The sequence below is a fragment of the Ochlerotatus camptorhynchus genome, unplaced genomic scaffold (assembly GCF_037179485.1).
Source record: "Ochlerotatus camptorhynchus isolate MF236.1 unplaced genomic scaffold, CSIRO-AGI_Acam_v1.1 ptg000090l, whole genome shotgun sequence".
Taxonomy (NCBI): Eukaryota; Metazoa; Arthropoda; class Insecta; order Diptera; family Culicidae; genus Ochlerotatus; species Ochlerotatus camptorhynchus.
In genome coordinates this window covers 614669-634066 of record NW_027040580.1, presented here as the reverse complement: position 1 = coordinate 634066, position 19398 = coordinate 614669, and the positions used below count along the sequence as shown (strand labels likewise).

Below are 19398 nucleotides of genomic sequence, written 5' to 3'. Positions count from 1 at the left end.
GATATTGGTTTGAATATAAGTTGTAAATTGAAATATAATGAGTTATTTTTGGAAATGATGAACATATTTAAAGCTTAAAGTCAATATTACCTGCAATTCCTAGTTTCGCACCAAAGATCTTAAGCTCCGTAGTCCTGCTGCGATCCTCGTTCGCATATGAGCACGTATATTCGGAGCAATAAATTTCAAATTATGATGCCTCGCTTGTATACGTGATTAAATCTAATTCGATCTGGTGTATTATATGATATCATTCCTCCTCTAGCTGAAACTGCTTAGAGCAGTGCAGATTGCATTATACAATCTTGTTCTGCATGATATATGACTTATTATCTTATATAATTTCAACTGTACATTTATGTGATTCGTAATGAAATATTTTAATTTGGAACAAACATGATTCCCAGAGAAACAGCAATGAGTACAAATTTGGGTTTGATTGGTTGGTGTGAAGTGCTCGTAATATCTGGAAGGTAGGTGATATTTGAGCAGAACTACACCTACATAGTTGTGAGATATTATGTATTCCAAACCCATCCAAAGAGATATGTGGTCCAATGAGCGCATACGATGATGAATTTCACTTGGAAACCTCAATATTTACAATGAGCTTTGCTGAAATTTGTTGCTTTTCTTTGACACTTCATTTAACTTTTTTAGTCATCTATCCGGTGCGCCATGCATTGAGTAATTTCCGCATTACTCTTAGTTCCAGTAAATGTAATGCATCGGCAACAATTACGTCTTCCACCATGTTAATCGGTAATTTTATTAACGGTGATACACCGTGTTGATGATCTGGATATTTACCGTCACGGAATCAATGACCAAATGAAATCTGGTGGTTATTTATGAGTACTCCAGAATCCAAAAGAAGCAGTAGCTCTTGTATCATCTGTGACTAAAATTCATCAGCATCCACGGATTTACTCACTCCATAGTAAATTCCGATAGTCATTGGCTGAATGTGAGGAAGCTCATGAATATTGGCAACAATTGGCTGTTACTTTTTGTTTATTATCGTCCACTATTTTGTTTTGATCATCAACATTTTTAAAATAGAACGCGTTAAATAATTCCTTATTTACATCAAACGAACTCATATATAAGAGAGGATTATAATTGAATCATCATTTTTCATCTTAAACAATTTCAACCAATTTGAAATTGCATCTTATGCAATTCAACTTGATTTGGATATTTATACGATTTTAAAAGAACATCCTTATACGATTTGTGGTTTGTTGGGTACTAGGTTTTGATCCCGGCGGCGACCTCACCAACGACAACAACCACTGATTTTGAGTATTTCTTAAGTATTTTTAGATATTTACAGGCATCTATAGGTATGTCGAGAAATACAAAGTTAAGAGTGAGATGTCCCTTTTCTCAAACTGACCCATATTTTGTATGAAAAAAAGCCTTCGATGAAATATTTTAGTAATAGTGTCAAAATGACGGGAAAAGTCCACTTTTTCCAATGGTGATGGCTCCGAAAATGATGGATTTTTTGGTTCAAAGTTATGCTAACAAATATAACGTATACAACACATTACTTACAACAACATCTTATTGTTACTTACAAATACAAAATATTATTATAAAATTTTATGATTACCTAATGCCATAAAACATTTTTTATGCAAAATGAATGGAAGCAAGATTGTGACCTTTTTCGATTGCACCAGTTGTAAATGAATAAAGTTTATCAAAAAAAAATCAATATCTTACGTAAATTTGCACAAAATGAAATAAGCTTCCATTTCAAAGCTTATAAAATTAGCACATATCGTTTGCACATTTAATCATAGCGGGCAAATTAGTGCTTGTTAGTTTGAGGATGCAGTCTATTTAGAAAATCAAAGTTTTTATTACAAAACCAGTCATACCCATAATTTTAAAAGTAAAAACTGGTCGTATTATAGTTTTAAAATGACAATTATAGTGACTTTACTCTCTGAAGATACTATGGCAATTGGATGTATTATTTGGGCAAAACTTTCTCAAATGCATACATGCATGAATTCGAAAAATTGTAGATAGCTTATTTTCAACTCTACATACTTGATATTTTGGATTTGTATAGTTGAAATGAATAAAATATGAAATAATCAAAATATTTTACTTGATTTTCATATTATTGTCCAGCTTTTCTCCGCTGTGGGTTGGTGTGGTCACACATTAAAAATCTGCTAGTATTCACAGAGGCTTACAAGCGCTAAAATGTGCGTTTTATTATTTATAGGAAGACAATTGGTGGTTGGTTGGTTGTAAACCAAATTAATGCAAAAAAGTTGTACAACATGCCGATGATGGGAAATCACTAACAGAAAAGCTATTGACAAAACTTGAATATCTAGAAGTATCCATTAAAAAAATCTTCCATATCTGTAAGAGATAGAGAATTAATATCTTGTGCAAAAATGCTTGTTTTAATATTATCAAAAAGTTTGCCGAAGATACCAGTTTGCTATATCGACTTAAAACAAAGTTTTGCCGTCTCGCTGCTAGGTGGATTAATCACGAAAAAGCCATGTTTAAAAGAACGTGCTAATTATGTACACACACTTTTTCAAAGACACTGTATTCTAAAATAATTCGTTTTCACGTTAGTAATAAAACGCACGTTTTAGCACTTTTCAAACACAATAGAATCTACACACTTGAATTTTTTGCCGAGATGGGCTGAGCAGCTCAGCATTTTATTTTGCTGGATCTTAGTGCAAAACTTGCTCGAGAAATCGGCGATTGACGTGTTTGTTTACAAATGTAATTACGCTCAAATCTCAAATCACTCCGGATTTATGCAAAGCTCGAAATGTTCAACTTTAATTTGTTCTTTAACAATTTGCACAGTGTCTTTGTTAGAGTCCAAGATGTTTGAGAATCGATCGAATAACTTCCTCGATGAACCCTGAAAGTGAACCCGTTGTTGTCTCCCAAAATGATGAGCATTACTATCGGTCGGATCGCAGGGAGAGAGTGAGTTGCCTTCCAGGGTTCATTTAGTATTTTTCCGGATAGAGATTGAACATTCACTCGCCATTGTGCTTTTCACGGCTTTATCAAGGTATAGTTGCATAAATTTACAATACTGTAGTTCAAACAAGTAAAAGCAGTAAAACTTAAGCATTCACCAATTGATGCACTGCTGTTTGTTGCGACAATACTGTCGCAAGTTTTACTGGTAACACAATATACAAACATGTTTACCAATATATATGATTTTGACCGACCGTGTTAGAATTCAATATTTGCATAACCCTATAACATTCCCTGTCTGCGCGCACGCTTCGGCAGCTGACGGGATCGAAATTAGTTATGTACACCTAGGTTGTGTCCTACAATCTCACCATGAGATCAAGACCGCATCCCACGTCCAGAGGCCCCTTTCAAGTGCCCACCTAGCTAGCTAGCCATGATGGCGTATCGTAAAGTCGCGCATCGTCTTCGGTTGATGCATAAAGTGAAACTCATTTATCACTCGGCTCGTATACCTTGTTAGCGAAGTTTGTTACAGCACCGCGCGCCGTGAATCTCTCCCGCCGATTGTTCCCTTGAAGTCGAACAAAACATCCACGAGCAACCAACAACGTGTCTCTATCGGTGTACATAAGCGTGCACAGAAAAAAAAGTTGTTGAATATTACACAGAAACAGATGCACATAGGTCATTCCATCGGGTGTGTAATATTACGGTGTATTCTGAATTGACGATCACATTTAAATCCATGGATGTAATATTGTACTTGATTTTTGCAATTACATCAATGAATTACGTTGATCTATTTTACGATTTTGATTGCTGCACAGAAAAAAAGTGGTTGAATATTAAATCCTAACATAGGCTGCACATCCGCTGGTTGTGTGATATTGCGTTAGGGATCATGCACTTATTACGTAAGATTAAAAAATAAATTTTCATACGTTTTGTTACAAGGGAGGCAGGGAATTTCGGAAATACCTTCGAAATCATGAAGAAGACATATCATGTGAATGCTGTGAGCTGTGATAGAAAAATCTTACGTAATAAGTGCATGGTCCCTTCTACGATGTACACAGATTTTATGAGCATAGTTACATCCAAGGATCTACATTTACTCGCAATTTTGGTGTACATCGTACAATGCAATATTACACAACCGATGTAATGACCTGTGTGCAGCAGTTTCGATGTAATATATTCAACAACTTTTTTTTGCTGTGTATAGACAATCTACGATACAACACGACTGGCGGTGGAGCTGGTAATAACGAAATATTGTGGAAGAAAGCGGCGAACAATTCTAGTCAGCGACGTCGCGCACGACAGTTTGGGCGTCCGTCTCCGAGAAGCTATTCGAACTGAGCGATATCGGCGAGTGTTAGTGTGATTTTGAAGCACGTTTCCGAACGAGTCTCGTAAACATGAAACAAGTGTCCCATAAGCGAAAAACTGACCATCCTCAAATGCTTAAATTGACCTTGCTCTGCACTTTTGCAGTACCGGCGGCAGCATTCCGCGGGTTAAGTGAATTACGACGATATGGCGTGGAAACGGCAGTATGTTCGTCGAAGGTCGGATCGAATAGATGAATAGAAGAAGGAAGTGATAATGTTGATTTCGTTCGAGGTGCATTTAAGTTATAAACGCTAATGCTTCAGCGGTGTGGAATGTGGAATACGTGAATAATATAAGCAAATTTAGTGATGGGTAGATTTTGGACGTCCACTCGGCTAGTACATTTTTCGTAATATCTTAACAACATCATACATATATCGATTTTGTCATACCTTTATTTACCTGTCATACTGCATTTCAATTATCCAATTCCAGTTGCATAACATGTTTTTTTTCTTCAATTTAGTGATATGTACAAATACACTTCATACCTAGTGAAGTATAGAACATTGCCAACCAGTAGAGACCGGGAAACGAACTCGCTGTCCCTACTATGGTGTGATCAAATTAGGCTTATGGCAATCCAATCAAACTAACAGTTTTGTAGAAAACATAAAATATACCTATGATTGCGGCGTTAACAATTCAATTATATGTTTGGTACGAAACTTTAGTTCTAAAGCTACAACACAAAGCCTTTAAGAGCGCTGAAAACAAAACAAGCACTCTAAGCGAATCAATTCAGTAAATCCAATGACGTTCCTACGCGTTTGTACGAAATTGATACCGGTAGGCCGAATTTGGAATCAAAATGTAATGTTGTATTTTGAACAAATTATAATCAATTTGTAACTCTTTATCATATCCAACAGTACACATGGAAAGGTAAATAAATTTAGAAGACATTTACAGTAGAAATATTCCATTTTGTGTGAAAATCCGTTAAAAATAGTGGGCTAGATAAAGTGCAGGTTGTGGGAGTAGACCGAAAATTAGATCTAAAGCGTACTACTTCACGCAATTCAATGTAAACAAATGCAATTTAGTTTTTTGGATGATTTAAAATACTCAGTTTGTTCAATTTAAAAGCTCCAGTTTAACATTTATAAGGAACTCTTTTCGTTTTTTTTAACATGTGGAATTCCTGGAATGCTCAGTTTAAAAAATGGTTGTTTGGTATAGTTTTGCACTCGGAGGCCCATGCTCTCAATTAGCTCTTAATTAATGACTGCTTTATTGTGCAAAAGAAACACATAGTTGAGAGCAGGCGTCAAATGGCCAGGAAGAAATGATTAGCAAACCTTTGTATTGTTACCCATGATTTTTTAATTTAAATTGAAACAAGTCAGGCTATTTCCACTTAAATATTGACATTGTATTGCAATGTTGTAGCCTAGCAATATATATTCAGAAGTTCAACAAATATAAATAACAATTAATGAAATAGTATGGTAGCATGCAATGTACAACAACGGCATATATTTTTTAATTTCCCCATGACTAAAATAAAATTTAGAGGTTTACAAAAATATGTTTCATTCTTAGTAGTCATCTGGGAATTCTTATGACATTTTTTTTTAAATTTCAGAATTAGCAATCAAATTTATGTTTTTTTTAAAAGTAAGTCACCGTCGCGTTTACATTCGTTAAGGTGATCCGCTGTGACATACTTATTTTCGTAACCACTTCGAAATTTATCAGTTTAATATTACACACATATCAGCTTCTGCGACACGTGCAACATTTAAATAGTTACTCCACGTTTGCTGCACTGCACCATACAACAAGTAGCAATTTCAAACGAAATGGGGTACTGATTTCCGAGATTTGTTTTATTTAAAATTCGAAGTGGAAGAGCATGTATAGCCTACGTGGCGGCCATTTGTGGACTCTACAAGGAATCACCTTAAAACAACCAATAGAATAACAGCATGGTTGATTTTTTCAACAGATGTCGCTTTTCAAGGAAGTGTCAATTCTAAAAATGCATCGCTTAATGTCTAAAGAATGAGCATTGAAATTGTACGAATTAACCATAAACATATTGCAAATGACAAACAAAGCAAGACAATGCTAGATGTGGCTTCCCGGTTCGGTCTAGGAATTTTTTGGGTTGGAAAATTTCTCGACTTCCCTGGGCATAAAGTATGATTGAACGTGCCACACAATAATTATTATACTTATGCAAAAACGGGTACAGGCATCAACAGCTCTGAATTAATAACTGTGGAAGTGCACCGAGAACACTAAGTTGCGAGCATGCAATAAGCTAATATGCGATAAGCAATAAGCTCGAAATGCGAAAAAGAAGAAGAAGAATAATAAGAATATTGCCAATCTATCTAGATATATAAAAATGAATTTCTGTTTGTCTCTCTGACCCTTATAGACTCGGAAACTACTGAACCGATCGACGTGAAAATTTGTATGCAAGGGTTTTTGGGACCGGAAAAGGTTCTTATGATGTTTTGAGACTCATAAATTTCTGCATTACTGTTCTATTAAAATTTCGTTCATTTAGTTGCAATCGTAGCAACGGGGTTCAGCTAGTGATCTATAAAACGTTCAACAATCGTCGTCGGGATTTTCTGAGGCATAATATCTCTGATCACGCCTTGCTTCGGAAGGGAAGTAAAGCCCGTCGGTCTCCAGTCCATGAGTTGATAGGTCGATAAATAGGGTCCAGGTGTGGGTGCTGTCTCCCTGGCGCCGGTAGCATTGGTAGTTCGGAAAACAAGATCAACGGCAAACCAATCAAGGAAAGAAAAGCGAAACTAATGAAATCCATAGATAATAAAGTTTACGCACTAAAAATATAGGTATAATTCTTAAACTGGACATATACTTTTCATCTTTGGACACATTTTTTTTTAAATTTCAATCCTTAAACCTTGGAAAATTGCTCAGTTACTGCGTAGCTACTAAGATTTACTGACCTGCCAGCGTTTTTTTAGTCAAAGGAGCGGAGCGACTGGCAAACGTCTAGAATAAGCTTCTAAAAGAAGCTCTGACTGAATCTTCTGACTAAAACAAACACGGGCAGGACAGTAAATCTGAGTAGCTACGCAGTAAAATATCTATTCTAGGTTTATGGGTCAAAATCAAAAAGTTATTGTCCAAAACATGAAAAATGCATGTCAAATTTATGGATCACACCTATATTTTTTAGTGCGCAAAGTTGATTTTCAGAGGATCATTTTCGTTAGTTTAAGGCAAGGGGCAAGCCAGCTGTACTCAGAGTTAATATTTTTGCAGCGAGTAAATTTGAGTAGCTCATGATTACTCAAAGTTGTTCAAAGTAGTCAACAAATAAGAATTAAAAACTGTTTGAATAAACATCAACTGTCAGAGTGATCTTTTGACGTAGAACTACGTCTGTTATTTCTACATGGGGGTACACTTTGTGAAACCCGCAAATGGAACATGTGACAAAATTATGAAAGATTTTGAACGTTAATAACTCAGCTACCCTGGACCAATTTTAATAATTCTATCACCAATAGATCAGATATATTTCTACGCATCTGTTAAATCTAAGACTTTCTTATTTTTCAAAATGTCACTATTGAAAATTGCACGAATCTGCAACTGTTGCTTTGATAGTTTAAATTATCACCGATTGCATGCGAAAGGCGATTTTCCTAACACAGATTTCAAAGTTGAATTCCATCCGGTCTCACCAAATGGTGTTTATTCAATCACCGCGTGGGGAGTGGTGGTGTTCTCCAGTGCACAACGAAAGGCTCCCCGTAAGCAGCTAGCTATCAAGGCTGTTCTCAACCGCTGATCGGATTCAGTTTCAATCACCGTGTGTGATGGTGTCCGGTCGTCTGCATCATCATCGGCAGCAGCAGCAGTGCTTTCGGCGCGTGGCGTTGAACATTGCTCTACAGCACACAACGCAGCCCACATGAGAATCCATAGAAGGAGGAAGAAGCCGCACCGCTACTGATTGGAATCAGTAGCTCTTCGTGAGTCGCCGTTGGCCATCTATGCCAAGCGCGTCACCCTTATTCCAAACAACATACAGTGTTCTGCTCAGCATTACTCAACCATCACGACAAAACGGATCTTTTCAGGACCACCATAAATTTGTAGAAAAGATTTTTGGACATTTGTCAAGGTCATCAATCGGATGTCAGTTCCCATATCAAGATAGAGTTGGAATAAGAGCGTAACAGCTTTTGTAAACAATGACTTCTTTAAATGATGTCTTGATAGTTAGGGCTCGCCCACGTAAATCAATATCACCATCAGGTAGGGTAAGACTTCCTCTACCCGACGGTAATGTTGGTTTGCGTAAGCGTGCCTTGAATTCCTAAAAATCATCGAGAGAAGTCATTGTTTACAAAAGCTATAACGAATAATTCCAGCTCTATCTGATATGTTTAAATCTAACATACCATGTATTTTAAGGCAACATTGGGGGTGTGATTTCAAAAACCAAAGTCGGTCGCGGCATGAAAGTGGTCTTATTTTGATCCAGAGATGATGTATTTTATTTCTTAATACGCCAATCGATAGGATTTTATCTACGAATCTGCTAAAATCAAGATTCTCATTTTTCAAAATGCACTATTGAAAATTGCACGAATGTGCAGCTGTTGCTATGATAATTAAAATTATCACCGATTGCTTGCGAAAAGCAATCTCCCTAACAGAGATTTCAAAGTTTAATTCCATCCGGTCTCATCAAACGGTATTTATTCAATCCCCGTGTGGTGAGTGGTGGTGTTCTCCAGTACACAATGAAAGGTTGCCTGCAAGCAGCGAGCTGCAGCCCACATGAACATTCATAGAAAAAAGAAGAAACTGCACCGCTATTGATCGGAATCAGTAGCTCTTCGTGAGTCGCTGTGGGCCATCTACATATGTCCAGCGCGTCATACTTAAAAGTATATACATAGAGAACCCCGCTCAAATTCTTATTCCTACACAAAACACAAGTTCCTGCTGCAGTTAAAAAATAAGTTTCATTATATAAGACCACGTAGTCCTACGTCACCAATGCGTACAACCCTATTGGGCTGTCCCTTGCAGTTTTTCATAATATTTTAATATATTGATACAAATATTAACCAGGCAAATTTAATTCTTTTACATCACATCAGCCTGATATGATAAATCTTGAAAAAATGTATGTTCAAGTTATGAGACTTTAAGATTATCCAATCCAAATGTATCAAGGTAAGAGTAGACAATAAAATAGAAAACTAGCTAGATAGATATATAGCTCCACAGAAGATGCCATCAACAGTGAACTCGTTGTCGAAACATCCCGAAAGGTGTGCATAATGATGGACGTTTTAAGCAAATTTGGGGTCTACAATTGTAACTATAAACTACAGTAATTCAAATTAAATAGATCGAATTTATGAAGAAGGAAACTCAAGAAGGTTACGAGCTTCATTTGAATTGACCGTGCATAAAGTTTTGAATTAACAAATATGACTAGACGATGAAAAGCTTCTTTTCCATCGATTCCGTGACAAACTTACTAGAAAATGGAATTTATTTTAATTAACATTCTATGGGTTTCTATGTGAATCAAGCATTCCTAAATAAATACAAAGGTTATTTTCTTAGTACCACTAAGCCTTGTCCATTAGAACATCTTTGTCAAGGGCAGCATCTTCCTATCCAGTCAATCTCTCAAGTTTAAGTAGGCAGTCAGGATTTATGTTTGGGTGGTTGGTAGAGGTGGGCAACATAGCTCATCTGGCTGAACATATCAGACCTGTCAAGCTCACTAAGGGGAGCTGATTCTTTTGAACGGCTCTTCAGCTCATATTGAAGTTATAGAAATTTGGTGCAATTTACAAATCGGAAGAGAAATAAGGTGTTTTGGTAACGCTAAACCATAGAGCTTAAAACAACATAAATTCGTCACGTCACGAAACAAATTCAGTACAATCAAATATAGATTTTGTTTCGGCCAGGGTGTTGCCCTACTTTGTGATGTCAAAGTGGTGATGGATGGAAAACGGCATAGCTTGGACCCTTAATTTACTTTTTATTGCCTCAGCGAGCCGTACTGTCTGCTCGGAGGGGATACGTTTACTTACAATAACATTCAAATTGTCTTCTCTTAAATATTATAGCACTTACAATTAAATTCCAAATCAAATTGATTCAAAAACTATTCACTACGTTTATATATACGTAAACAATAACATTACACAACGAAGTATACACACATCTGACACAGCAGTGGGAATAGAACTGTACATTTTTCTTTAGGTGGGCTTCACTACCATGGTGCCGGGATGTTTTTATTATTGCTGCTTTACAAGTTAAATCACATAGAGAACAAAACCAAACAGATTTTTTTAAATAATTGTTAATTTTGTTTGCCAGAATTAAATCCAGAATAAGAACTTTCACCAATTGTCATATGGTCATAAAATTATCTTTAAGCTTATCCACGTCATTCGATTCAACCCATTCTACGTCCTCTGAACATGTTGCTAAGCCATGTAGTTGGGGAAATGGATGTCATGTCGGCCTAAATGCCCCTAATTTGGGCCCATACATAAATTCAGCAATCGACTAAATTTTCAATAGCGACCAAAATATCCATTAGTACCGCCCCAATGACGCGTTCATCTAGATAAAATTGATAATTAGCAGATGTTTAGCGATGGGCCCAATCTTAGATCCATAGGCCAACATTAGAGCCATTTTCCCTACATCGGGAATGAACAGAAACTAGATTCATCAAATTTAGGACAGAAAATCTTAGGCTATAGAATCGATTTATTTGACGCCAGATCTTTTGGAGAACAGTCTCGGATCTACATTCTGATCAAAACATAAACCTCAACTAAAAGTGTTCCAGACACTGATGCAAAATATCATGACACTCACTCGACACTCGTCTATCGCTGACAGAACCTTTTGTCACGCAGTGAGAAGTAGAGTCATGGCAAACAACAATAACCAATAATGGTCACTGCTCACAGGCAAAACGTAACACTCGCTGCTGATGATGTAAAGCGCAACGAAAACAGTGAAGACTTCCGCAGTACGATGATGATAAAAAGCTAAATGACAGAAGAAAACGAAAATAATGCCTACGCATTTCAAGTTCGTCTTGACACGCGCGACTGTGTGAGATATAAACAAAGCTGGCAAAATGAAACGAAAGCTGTTGGGCTCACTCACCAACACACTCGCATAAGCAAGCAAAGCAGTAACTGCTTCAAAACGAGCACAGATGAGTGTCGTGATTGTCGGGATTGACCAGATCGGTGATGGATCACCACCGAAGACGACATTCACCAGTTGCTTTTTACTTCTTTCGTCAACTTGATGGATGGCCAATGAGAGTGCATGACAAGCACATTAATAGGAATGTACCAAGCGTTACTACCATCAGCTGTTTGACGATCGTGATTGTGATAGGTTGCATCTCTGGTTCCAGATCTCCGAAAGAATCGTTCGGTTGGGAATTTTAGAATTTCAAGCAATTCTGAAAACTGAAGATAATCCAGATGGACATGTAACTGCAGCTCTACGATTGAAATTCTGGAAACTTAACCCGTTGTCTGTACCTCAAAAATAAAGAAAATTTTAATGTGAAATTTCTTCACGTGTATTGAACGAATATCAAAATATGGCTGAAATAAATGTTAAGTACATCAACAGGACATAAACAGGTAAAATTGACGTTGATTTTAATGAATAAACAAGATTTTGAAAATTGGCTGGGTCATGTTGACCTTGGTACTGACAAGGAGTTATGGAATCTTCGAAATAATCAAAACTTTAGAATCTTTTAAGATATCAAAGTTTCATTAACTACGGGGTATTTCAAATTTTTAGAAGTTCCACGAATACGATGAATTATTGATTACTGTATGAATAAATCATTCATTTTATGATTCTTTCTGATAATGTTCCTTACTCTCAACTACATTTGGGCAACTCTCCCTACTATAATTTGGGAAACTTTAAATAACATCTAAAACATTAAACAGTAATCAGCGCTTTCTTTTGAGATTGCTAAGATGAAATAAAACATCCTATATTCATAAAGTTTAAAATACCCCTAATACTTTGATTTTGTTTTCCGGAGGTCAATGTCTTGTGAAAAGCTGAACGTACTGTTAAGCTGAACTAGATCTACTGATATGTAGTTGCTTGAACCTAAATCTTGAATGAAAAATATGCCCGAATCAGATTCAGGAGTATGGTAGACTTATAAAATAGCTATAAATATGGTTTAAAATTTGTTGATAAGCTTTCCGTGACATCCGCATCAAACGCGAATTCCACGCAAAACGCACAATAACTGCCTGGATATAACAGATTTGAAGAAGGTTTAAGAATTTTTAATCACAGTTGAACTCGATCGAAATCGATGTAGAATAATAAACTATGGTGGACAAATCTCTATCATAAAACAATACAACTTTTTAATTCTTTGAAATTATATTACGTAAGAAGGGATCAACCCCCGCCACCTCAGATAATATTGTGTAAGATTTTACAAACCCACTCCTTTCCCTTACATGATTAGTGTTTTCTCGTTGCGATGCTTTTTAGTTAGGAGTTCACTAATTGGGTGTATTCCCAAATAAAAAACTGTTTATCCGTCAGAAATTTTAGCGTGACGCCTTGAAATTTCATTGTTGTTACTTGGAGACAAGGTTGCAAGTACACATTTCAGCTAAAACAATGTTTTTTTTTCTGAATTATGAAACAATTAGATGCTATGATCATATTTTTTATTGGTAAGATACAAGAAAAGGTTGCAAAGAATGAGTTTGACACATTAAACCTAACAATTTCACAATCAGTCACAATCAGCAATTTTTCACTCACTCACTCACTCACTCACGCACTCACTCACTCACTCATAAAGTAAAGAAAGCTTCCGATACGGATGGAATCCCCAACGTGGCGTTAAAAGCGGCAATCCAGGCGTCTCCGGACATGTTCAGGATGGTGCTGCAGAAATACCTGAAAGAGGATCACTTCCCTGGCAGGTGGAAGATACAGAAGTTAGTGTTACCATAGAGGTAACTCTAAGACTAGTATGTCCCGAAGAAAAGTGCTCAACTTTTTGGCTCAGCACGCGCTATAACGGCGTGATAACGCTGATGCTGCCCAAAGGAGTAAAGATAGTTGGCTTTGCGGACGACGTCGTCTTGACGGTAACAGGCGCTACGCTGGAAGAGGTGGAAATGTTGCCTGTGAGAAGGCTTCGAAGGCTATCAACGCGATAGCTAGAATCATGCCAAACAATTCTGGTTCCAGCAGTAGTAAGAGGCATCTTCTGCTCAGTGTGTCTTCGTCGATATTGAGGTATGCAGGTCCAGCCTGGGTCACTGCCAGGGGGCTGGCACCCTATATCAATCCTATACGTTTGACAGTAGGTTTCATCACGGGCCTTATTTGAATACCGCCTGACGTATATATGGTAGAAAGGGACGGAAAATCGTGTTATGAGCAGAACAGCTCAGTGGCAGGCGCGTAGGCAACATGTTATACAGCGGGCCCAGAACAGCAAAATAAATTATTTGAGCCCGGGACATGCTGCCTACTGTCAAACGCTGCTGTTGGTGTAGGCCTTGTCACTGGCCTGGAGCAGAAAGACAAGAGCAGAAACATGGCCGCCAGCCAGGCCCCTAGTTGCAGCGCTGGAAACGAAGCATAACCAAACGAAACTGAGCAGTACGTGGAGCAGAAAGACAAGAGCAGAAACATGGCCGCCAGCCAGGCCCCTAGTTGCAGCGCTGGAAACGAAGCATAACCAAACGAAACTGACCAGTACGTGTCGCTCACGGCCATACGAGTCGTTATCGTCGGAATGACATCAACCTGGCGGATGACAGCAAGTGCTACAGGCGGAGAGAAGCTGGAAGAGTACGGAAAGTTGTGAGAGTGGAGTCGTTGGCTAAGTGGCAACAACAGTGGAACACGGCGGAGAACGGTTGATGTACACATATACTAAATAATACCGATTCTTTCAACCTGGGTGAACAGAAAACACGGAGAAGTCAAGTTCCACCTAACGCAGCTGGTCACGGTTGCTTCAGGAAATACCTGCATCGGTTCGGACATGCAGCGTCACCCGTTTGTCCGTAGTGTGGAAACGTGGACGAAACGCCGGAGCATGTGGTCTTGGACTGTTCAAGGTTCGAGGCAGTGCGAAGAGTGATGCCCGTCCTTAACGTGGAGAATGTCGTCGATGAAATGTGTAGAGAGTAGGGTTCTTGGAATGCCGTCAACAGAGCAGTCACGCAGATAATGTTGCAGCTGCAGCGTAAATGGAGAGATGAGCAGTGATCCTGCAACGCCAGTCTGAGAGTAAGAGAAGTGCATTAGCACAGCCCCTCGAAGTAGTGTGGTCCCGGGAGGATCCAGACAGAGGAGAGAGTAAGGCATGGATTTTAATGGAGCTGCACAAGGCAGGCCCGGCTTTTGAAGCTTTTCTAAACCTTACAAAATAACAAATCGCTGATTATCACTCTTATAAAGCTAAATTGTTAGGTTTTATATGTTAAATACATACTTAGCAACATCAGTTACAAGATTATGCCGAAGAACATGTTTTTAACTGAAATAAGTATTTGCAACCCTTGGAGATGATCTAGTGAGCAGCTTCAATACCGTGCCAACTAGTGAATGATAACTGTATTTTGTAAAAGTTTCATGACTCTGGATGAGTTAAATGACCTAGACTTAGGCAAGTTTCAAGATCCCTGACGCCGAAATTTTCACTTGGAATAATTTCCGGGATGTTGTATGGAATTGGAATTTGTTTTGACACATTGAGCTTTTCAGGGGACGTATACAATTTTCGATATCTTCGAAATATATCTTTAGCATAACATCAAGGGGATTGGCTCCATAAAGCTAACGCGATTGAACCTTCCAAATAAACAAACCCGAACAAAAAACTGAAACATCAAGGGGAAAAAGTTCTATAAACCTTTAAAAATCGCTAAATTTGCTTATCCTGTATCCGGGTGCGTAGCTACGAAGGATTACTAGCATTAGTAGGAATAAGAGCATTATTTAAACCTTTCTTAAGAAGTATTTTTTAGGGATATTAATTTTTATTTGGGGCCTCCCTTAGCTCAGTCGGTAAAGGTGCAGCTACAAAGCAAGACCATTCTGGAGGTGGCTGGGTTCGATTCCCGGTCCGGTCTAGGAATTTTTCGGGTTGGAAAATTTCTCGACTTCCCTGGGCGTATAGTATGATTGTACTTGCCAAACAATTATACTAATGCAAAAATTGTACAGGCATCGAAAGCTCTCAATTAATAACCGTGGAAGTGCATCTAGAACACTAAGTTGAGAGCACGCAATAAGCTAATATGCGATATGCAATAAGCTTGAAATGCGAGGAAGAAGAAGAATAATATTTTTTAATTATTTGCCGTCGCTAACCTCGTATGTCAAACAAAGGCAGGAAAACGTACCTGTACAGCTACGTGCCCAGATAAATGGCTACCGTTGTTTGAGATGGTACTCTGGGGTTGTTCATAAATCATGTAGCCTTCTTATGTGTGAGAAAATCTACGTAAGGGGAGGGTTGTTCTAAAAACTCACAAGAACTGTATACGTAGTTTATGAACAGCCTCTCTCCTAATTTAGTGTTGTTCAAAGGAGGCAGCAGTTCAGCGTTTCTAAAGTACAATAACATAGCTGCCTAATTCAATACATCTCACCCTGATGATTACCAAATGAAGATTCCGTGGGCCTTTTGCAATGTTCACCTAGCTATGAAATTATTTTTAATAGGATGGAGAATTTGTGAATCGTGGAAATTTTAAATAAGATGATCAAACTCTTGAATATTTTTTCGATTCTCAAAACTTTATATAGATTTGCCGATGAAACTATAAAAGATAAATAAACCGAAATCACATTAATCACACAGCATACATGACATGCAGGGTGCTCATCACACATGGTTGGATAATTGATCATTTACACGCTTATATGTTTGTAGAGATGTGTAGTAGACATAGCTTTGAACCTCATCGATAGCAAAGTGACGTCAGTATAAAGGACCCAGCCACGACAGAGGCTTGTTCTTCTATTTATTAGGGAAATCCTCACGGCTGCTAGTGGGATAACAAATTGCCTTGTCCCGACTGCCTCCGCCGCCGCCACCACCACCACCATCACCACCATCACCGTGGGGGTATGGGGTTTATGGGGTGTAGGATCAAAGTGAATGTTCTCATGATGGCGAAATAAAGCAACGAACGGGAGCGGGAGCACCTATCTACAAAGAGCTCGGCAAAAAGCCATGCGAAGTGAAAACCGTGTTATCTGGTGATGCAGCCTTAATGCTCCATCTGGAGTGGATCGATGAAGCGGAAAATTGAGCGAAGTGTCGAAGAAATAAATGATGACCATGAAGGATGTCGGGCCACGTGCGGTGAAGCGCGGGCTGAAGATAAGGGAGCTATAGAGCGAGAGCGAACGAAGAATACTCACAGTGATTGTAACCAGTTGATTAGTGGGTTCCTGGACGAAACGTGCTTCTTGGGCGGAAATATGGTGTATTAATTCCGTTTATATATTTTTCTGCTTCGTTATTTAGATTGATGGAAAAAGTATTGAAGAGTAAGCGGGAATGTGACAGTATTTGCAATGATAGTGATTAAGGTGAAGATCAAAAAGTGTGGTAGTTGCGCTTAACTACGAGTTGGAAGTGAAGATTCCAAAGACAAGGTCTTGGCGGCTGCAGAACAGAGCTGGAGTAAAAACGATTGCTGCAAGATGGGCAACTACTGTAGTTCGGGTCAAACGAAGAAGGATAAGGATAACGCATCGGAAAAGTCGGAAGAGTAAGTAGCAAATCTGACATATTCCCATAAACTCATTTTTTCCTGGACCATTTTCAATAAATTTTACACCAATTTTTGTTGACACACGGCCAAAGAAGAAGACGCAAACAGTAGCTTGATGCATTTTGTCTTCTTTTTTAATGTGTATACCGTAAAGAGTAGAAATTCGGACACTTAGTTCAAAGATCCAGATATTTTTTAAAGTTGATTATCCAGATATTTTTTAAAGTTGATTACCATGCTCGAAGTACTACGTAAATTTCATCATATTCTTTTAGTATCGTTCTGAATCATCACACATTGGTATTTATTATGATGAGCAGTTCCACGCCAAATGGTGAATCGGAAAACTTAACCTCCTGCGATTTGCATAAAATTTTGCATAATGGTGTAATATATTAAATTTATTTCATTTATCCATAATTTGTAGCACGAAACGCCACTTTCATTACGTCTGAGACAAAGTTGTAGAGAAAAATGAAGTCTGGGAAAAATATACGCGGTACTTTTTTAGTCATTTTGGGTAACCATTCCAAAAGCATATCATCTATTTTATATATCTTTTCTTTGAAAGCTCATGAAAAATGTAAACTTTTGGAATATTTAAAATAATGGACACTTGAAAATAGACAAAAATCGTACAACAAGACCTAGAACAAGACCTTAAGGTACATTTTTTGAACTTTTTGTTAGTAGAAGATTTGATACAGACCGGCCCAATATGTTCTTCAAAGTTGTAGAATAATTTATTTGAAGCTACTTTAATTAACTTTTCACCAGTGATCGAAATCATCGCTGATGCGGGAAGATAAACGACATTTTTCGCCCGTTCAGAGAATGGAAAGTTAAAGTAAAGAGCGAGAGAACTTTGTGCAAGTAAAGCAATTCTCTCGAGAAAAGTAACCATGATAATTTTTTCTCACTCGTTAGTGACAGCCGGCATTTTTTTCGGTGATATTGATTTTTCACCCCTCTCGAGAACCTGGTTTTAAGCTATTTTCAGACAAAACCGAGCTTGTACCATACGGGAACGGATTAGTGGCGGTATAAGAGAGAAAACTAGTACAACTAGCACCACCACAAATCGCAAGTCAGCCTCGCCCAGTGATGCAAAATATCATGACACTCACGTGACACTCGTCTACCCATCAATCGACTATCGCTGACAGAACGTTTTGTCACGCAGTGAGAGTTAGAGCCATGGCAAACAACAATCACCAGTAATGGTCACTGCTCACAAGCAAAACTTTACACTCGCTGCTGATGATGAAAAGCAAAACGAAAACAGTGTACGCATTCCAAGTTCGTCTCGGCAGGCGCGACTGTGTGAGTTACAAACAAAGCAGGCAACATTAAACGGAAGCTGTTGGGCTCACTCACATATGCAAGCAAAGCAGTAAAGGGCCACCCACATTAGATCCGTTTGCGTTGCGTTGACGTAAATGTGACAGTTAGACAATTGATTTAGCTGTTACTTTGCCGCAACGCATCCGATCCGGATCTAATGTGCGTGGGCCTTAACTGCTTCAAAAGGAACACAGATGAGTGGCGTGATTGTCGGGAATGACCAGATTGGTGATGGATCACAACCGAAGACGACATTCACCAGTTGCTTTTTACTTCTTTCGGAAACTTGATGGATGGTCATGGAGAGAGCTTCGACGAGCACGTTGATAGGAATGTACAAAGCGTTACTACCATCTGCTGTTTGACGATCGTGATTGTAATAGGTCGCAACTCTGGTCGCCTCAAATACCGCTTTCATGTAATAATAAGTGCATAGTTTGTATGTAAATCTTTCAGCATATTTACATGTATTTGACCAAACAATCCCAAACCGTTCAAAATTCGCCTTGACATCGACTCTGTAACTCTTATAACAAAATTAATACCCTGAAAAAAAGAAGAGCCGACAAATTCATATCGACTCACCTTTTACATCACATTGGGCTCAAACGCTCATTTGCTGCACTCCTGCTTGGATTCCAGCAGCACACTACCGAACATTTTCGGTATCGGGAGACGAAAAAGTGTTCCCACCGAATTTGAGAGAGCGATAATTTCATGGTATAGATGGGATACGAAAATGAGTAATCGTCGAAAAAAAAAAACAGAGATGCAAATATTGTCGATTTTCAGCTCTGCGAAAAGCAGCTTGAGTGATGCATCGCTTATCTTACAGCTGAGCGAGAATTTCGATCTCTGC

General features: G+C 38.2%; 1 protein-coding gene across 3 annotated transcripts in view; it reads left to right on the top strand.

Annotated features, from left to right (window-relative positions):
* LOC135698558 (uncharacterized) overlaps positions 1-19398 on the top strand; it is a 95252-nt gene that overhangs the window by 30648 nt on the left and 45206 nt on the right. For all 3 annotated transcript variants that reach the window (XM_065218591.1, XM_065218590.1, XM_065218592.1), the window contains exon 2: positions 16946-17192. In XM_065218591.1, coding sequence (XP_065074663.1) covers positions 17125-17192 — 68 coding nt within the window. In that variant the 5' untranslated portion in view covers positions 16946-17124. The remainder of the gene's footprint in view (positions 1-16945; positions 17193-19398) is intronic.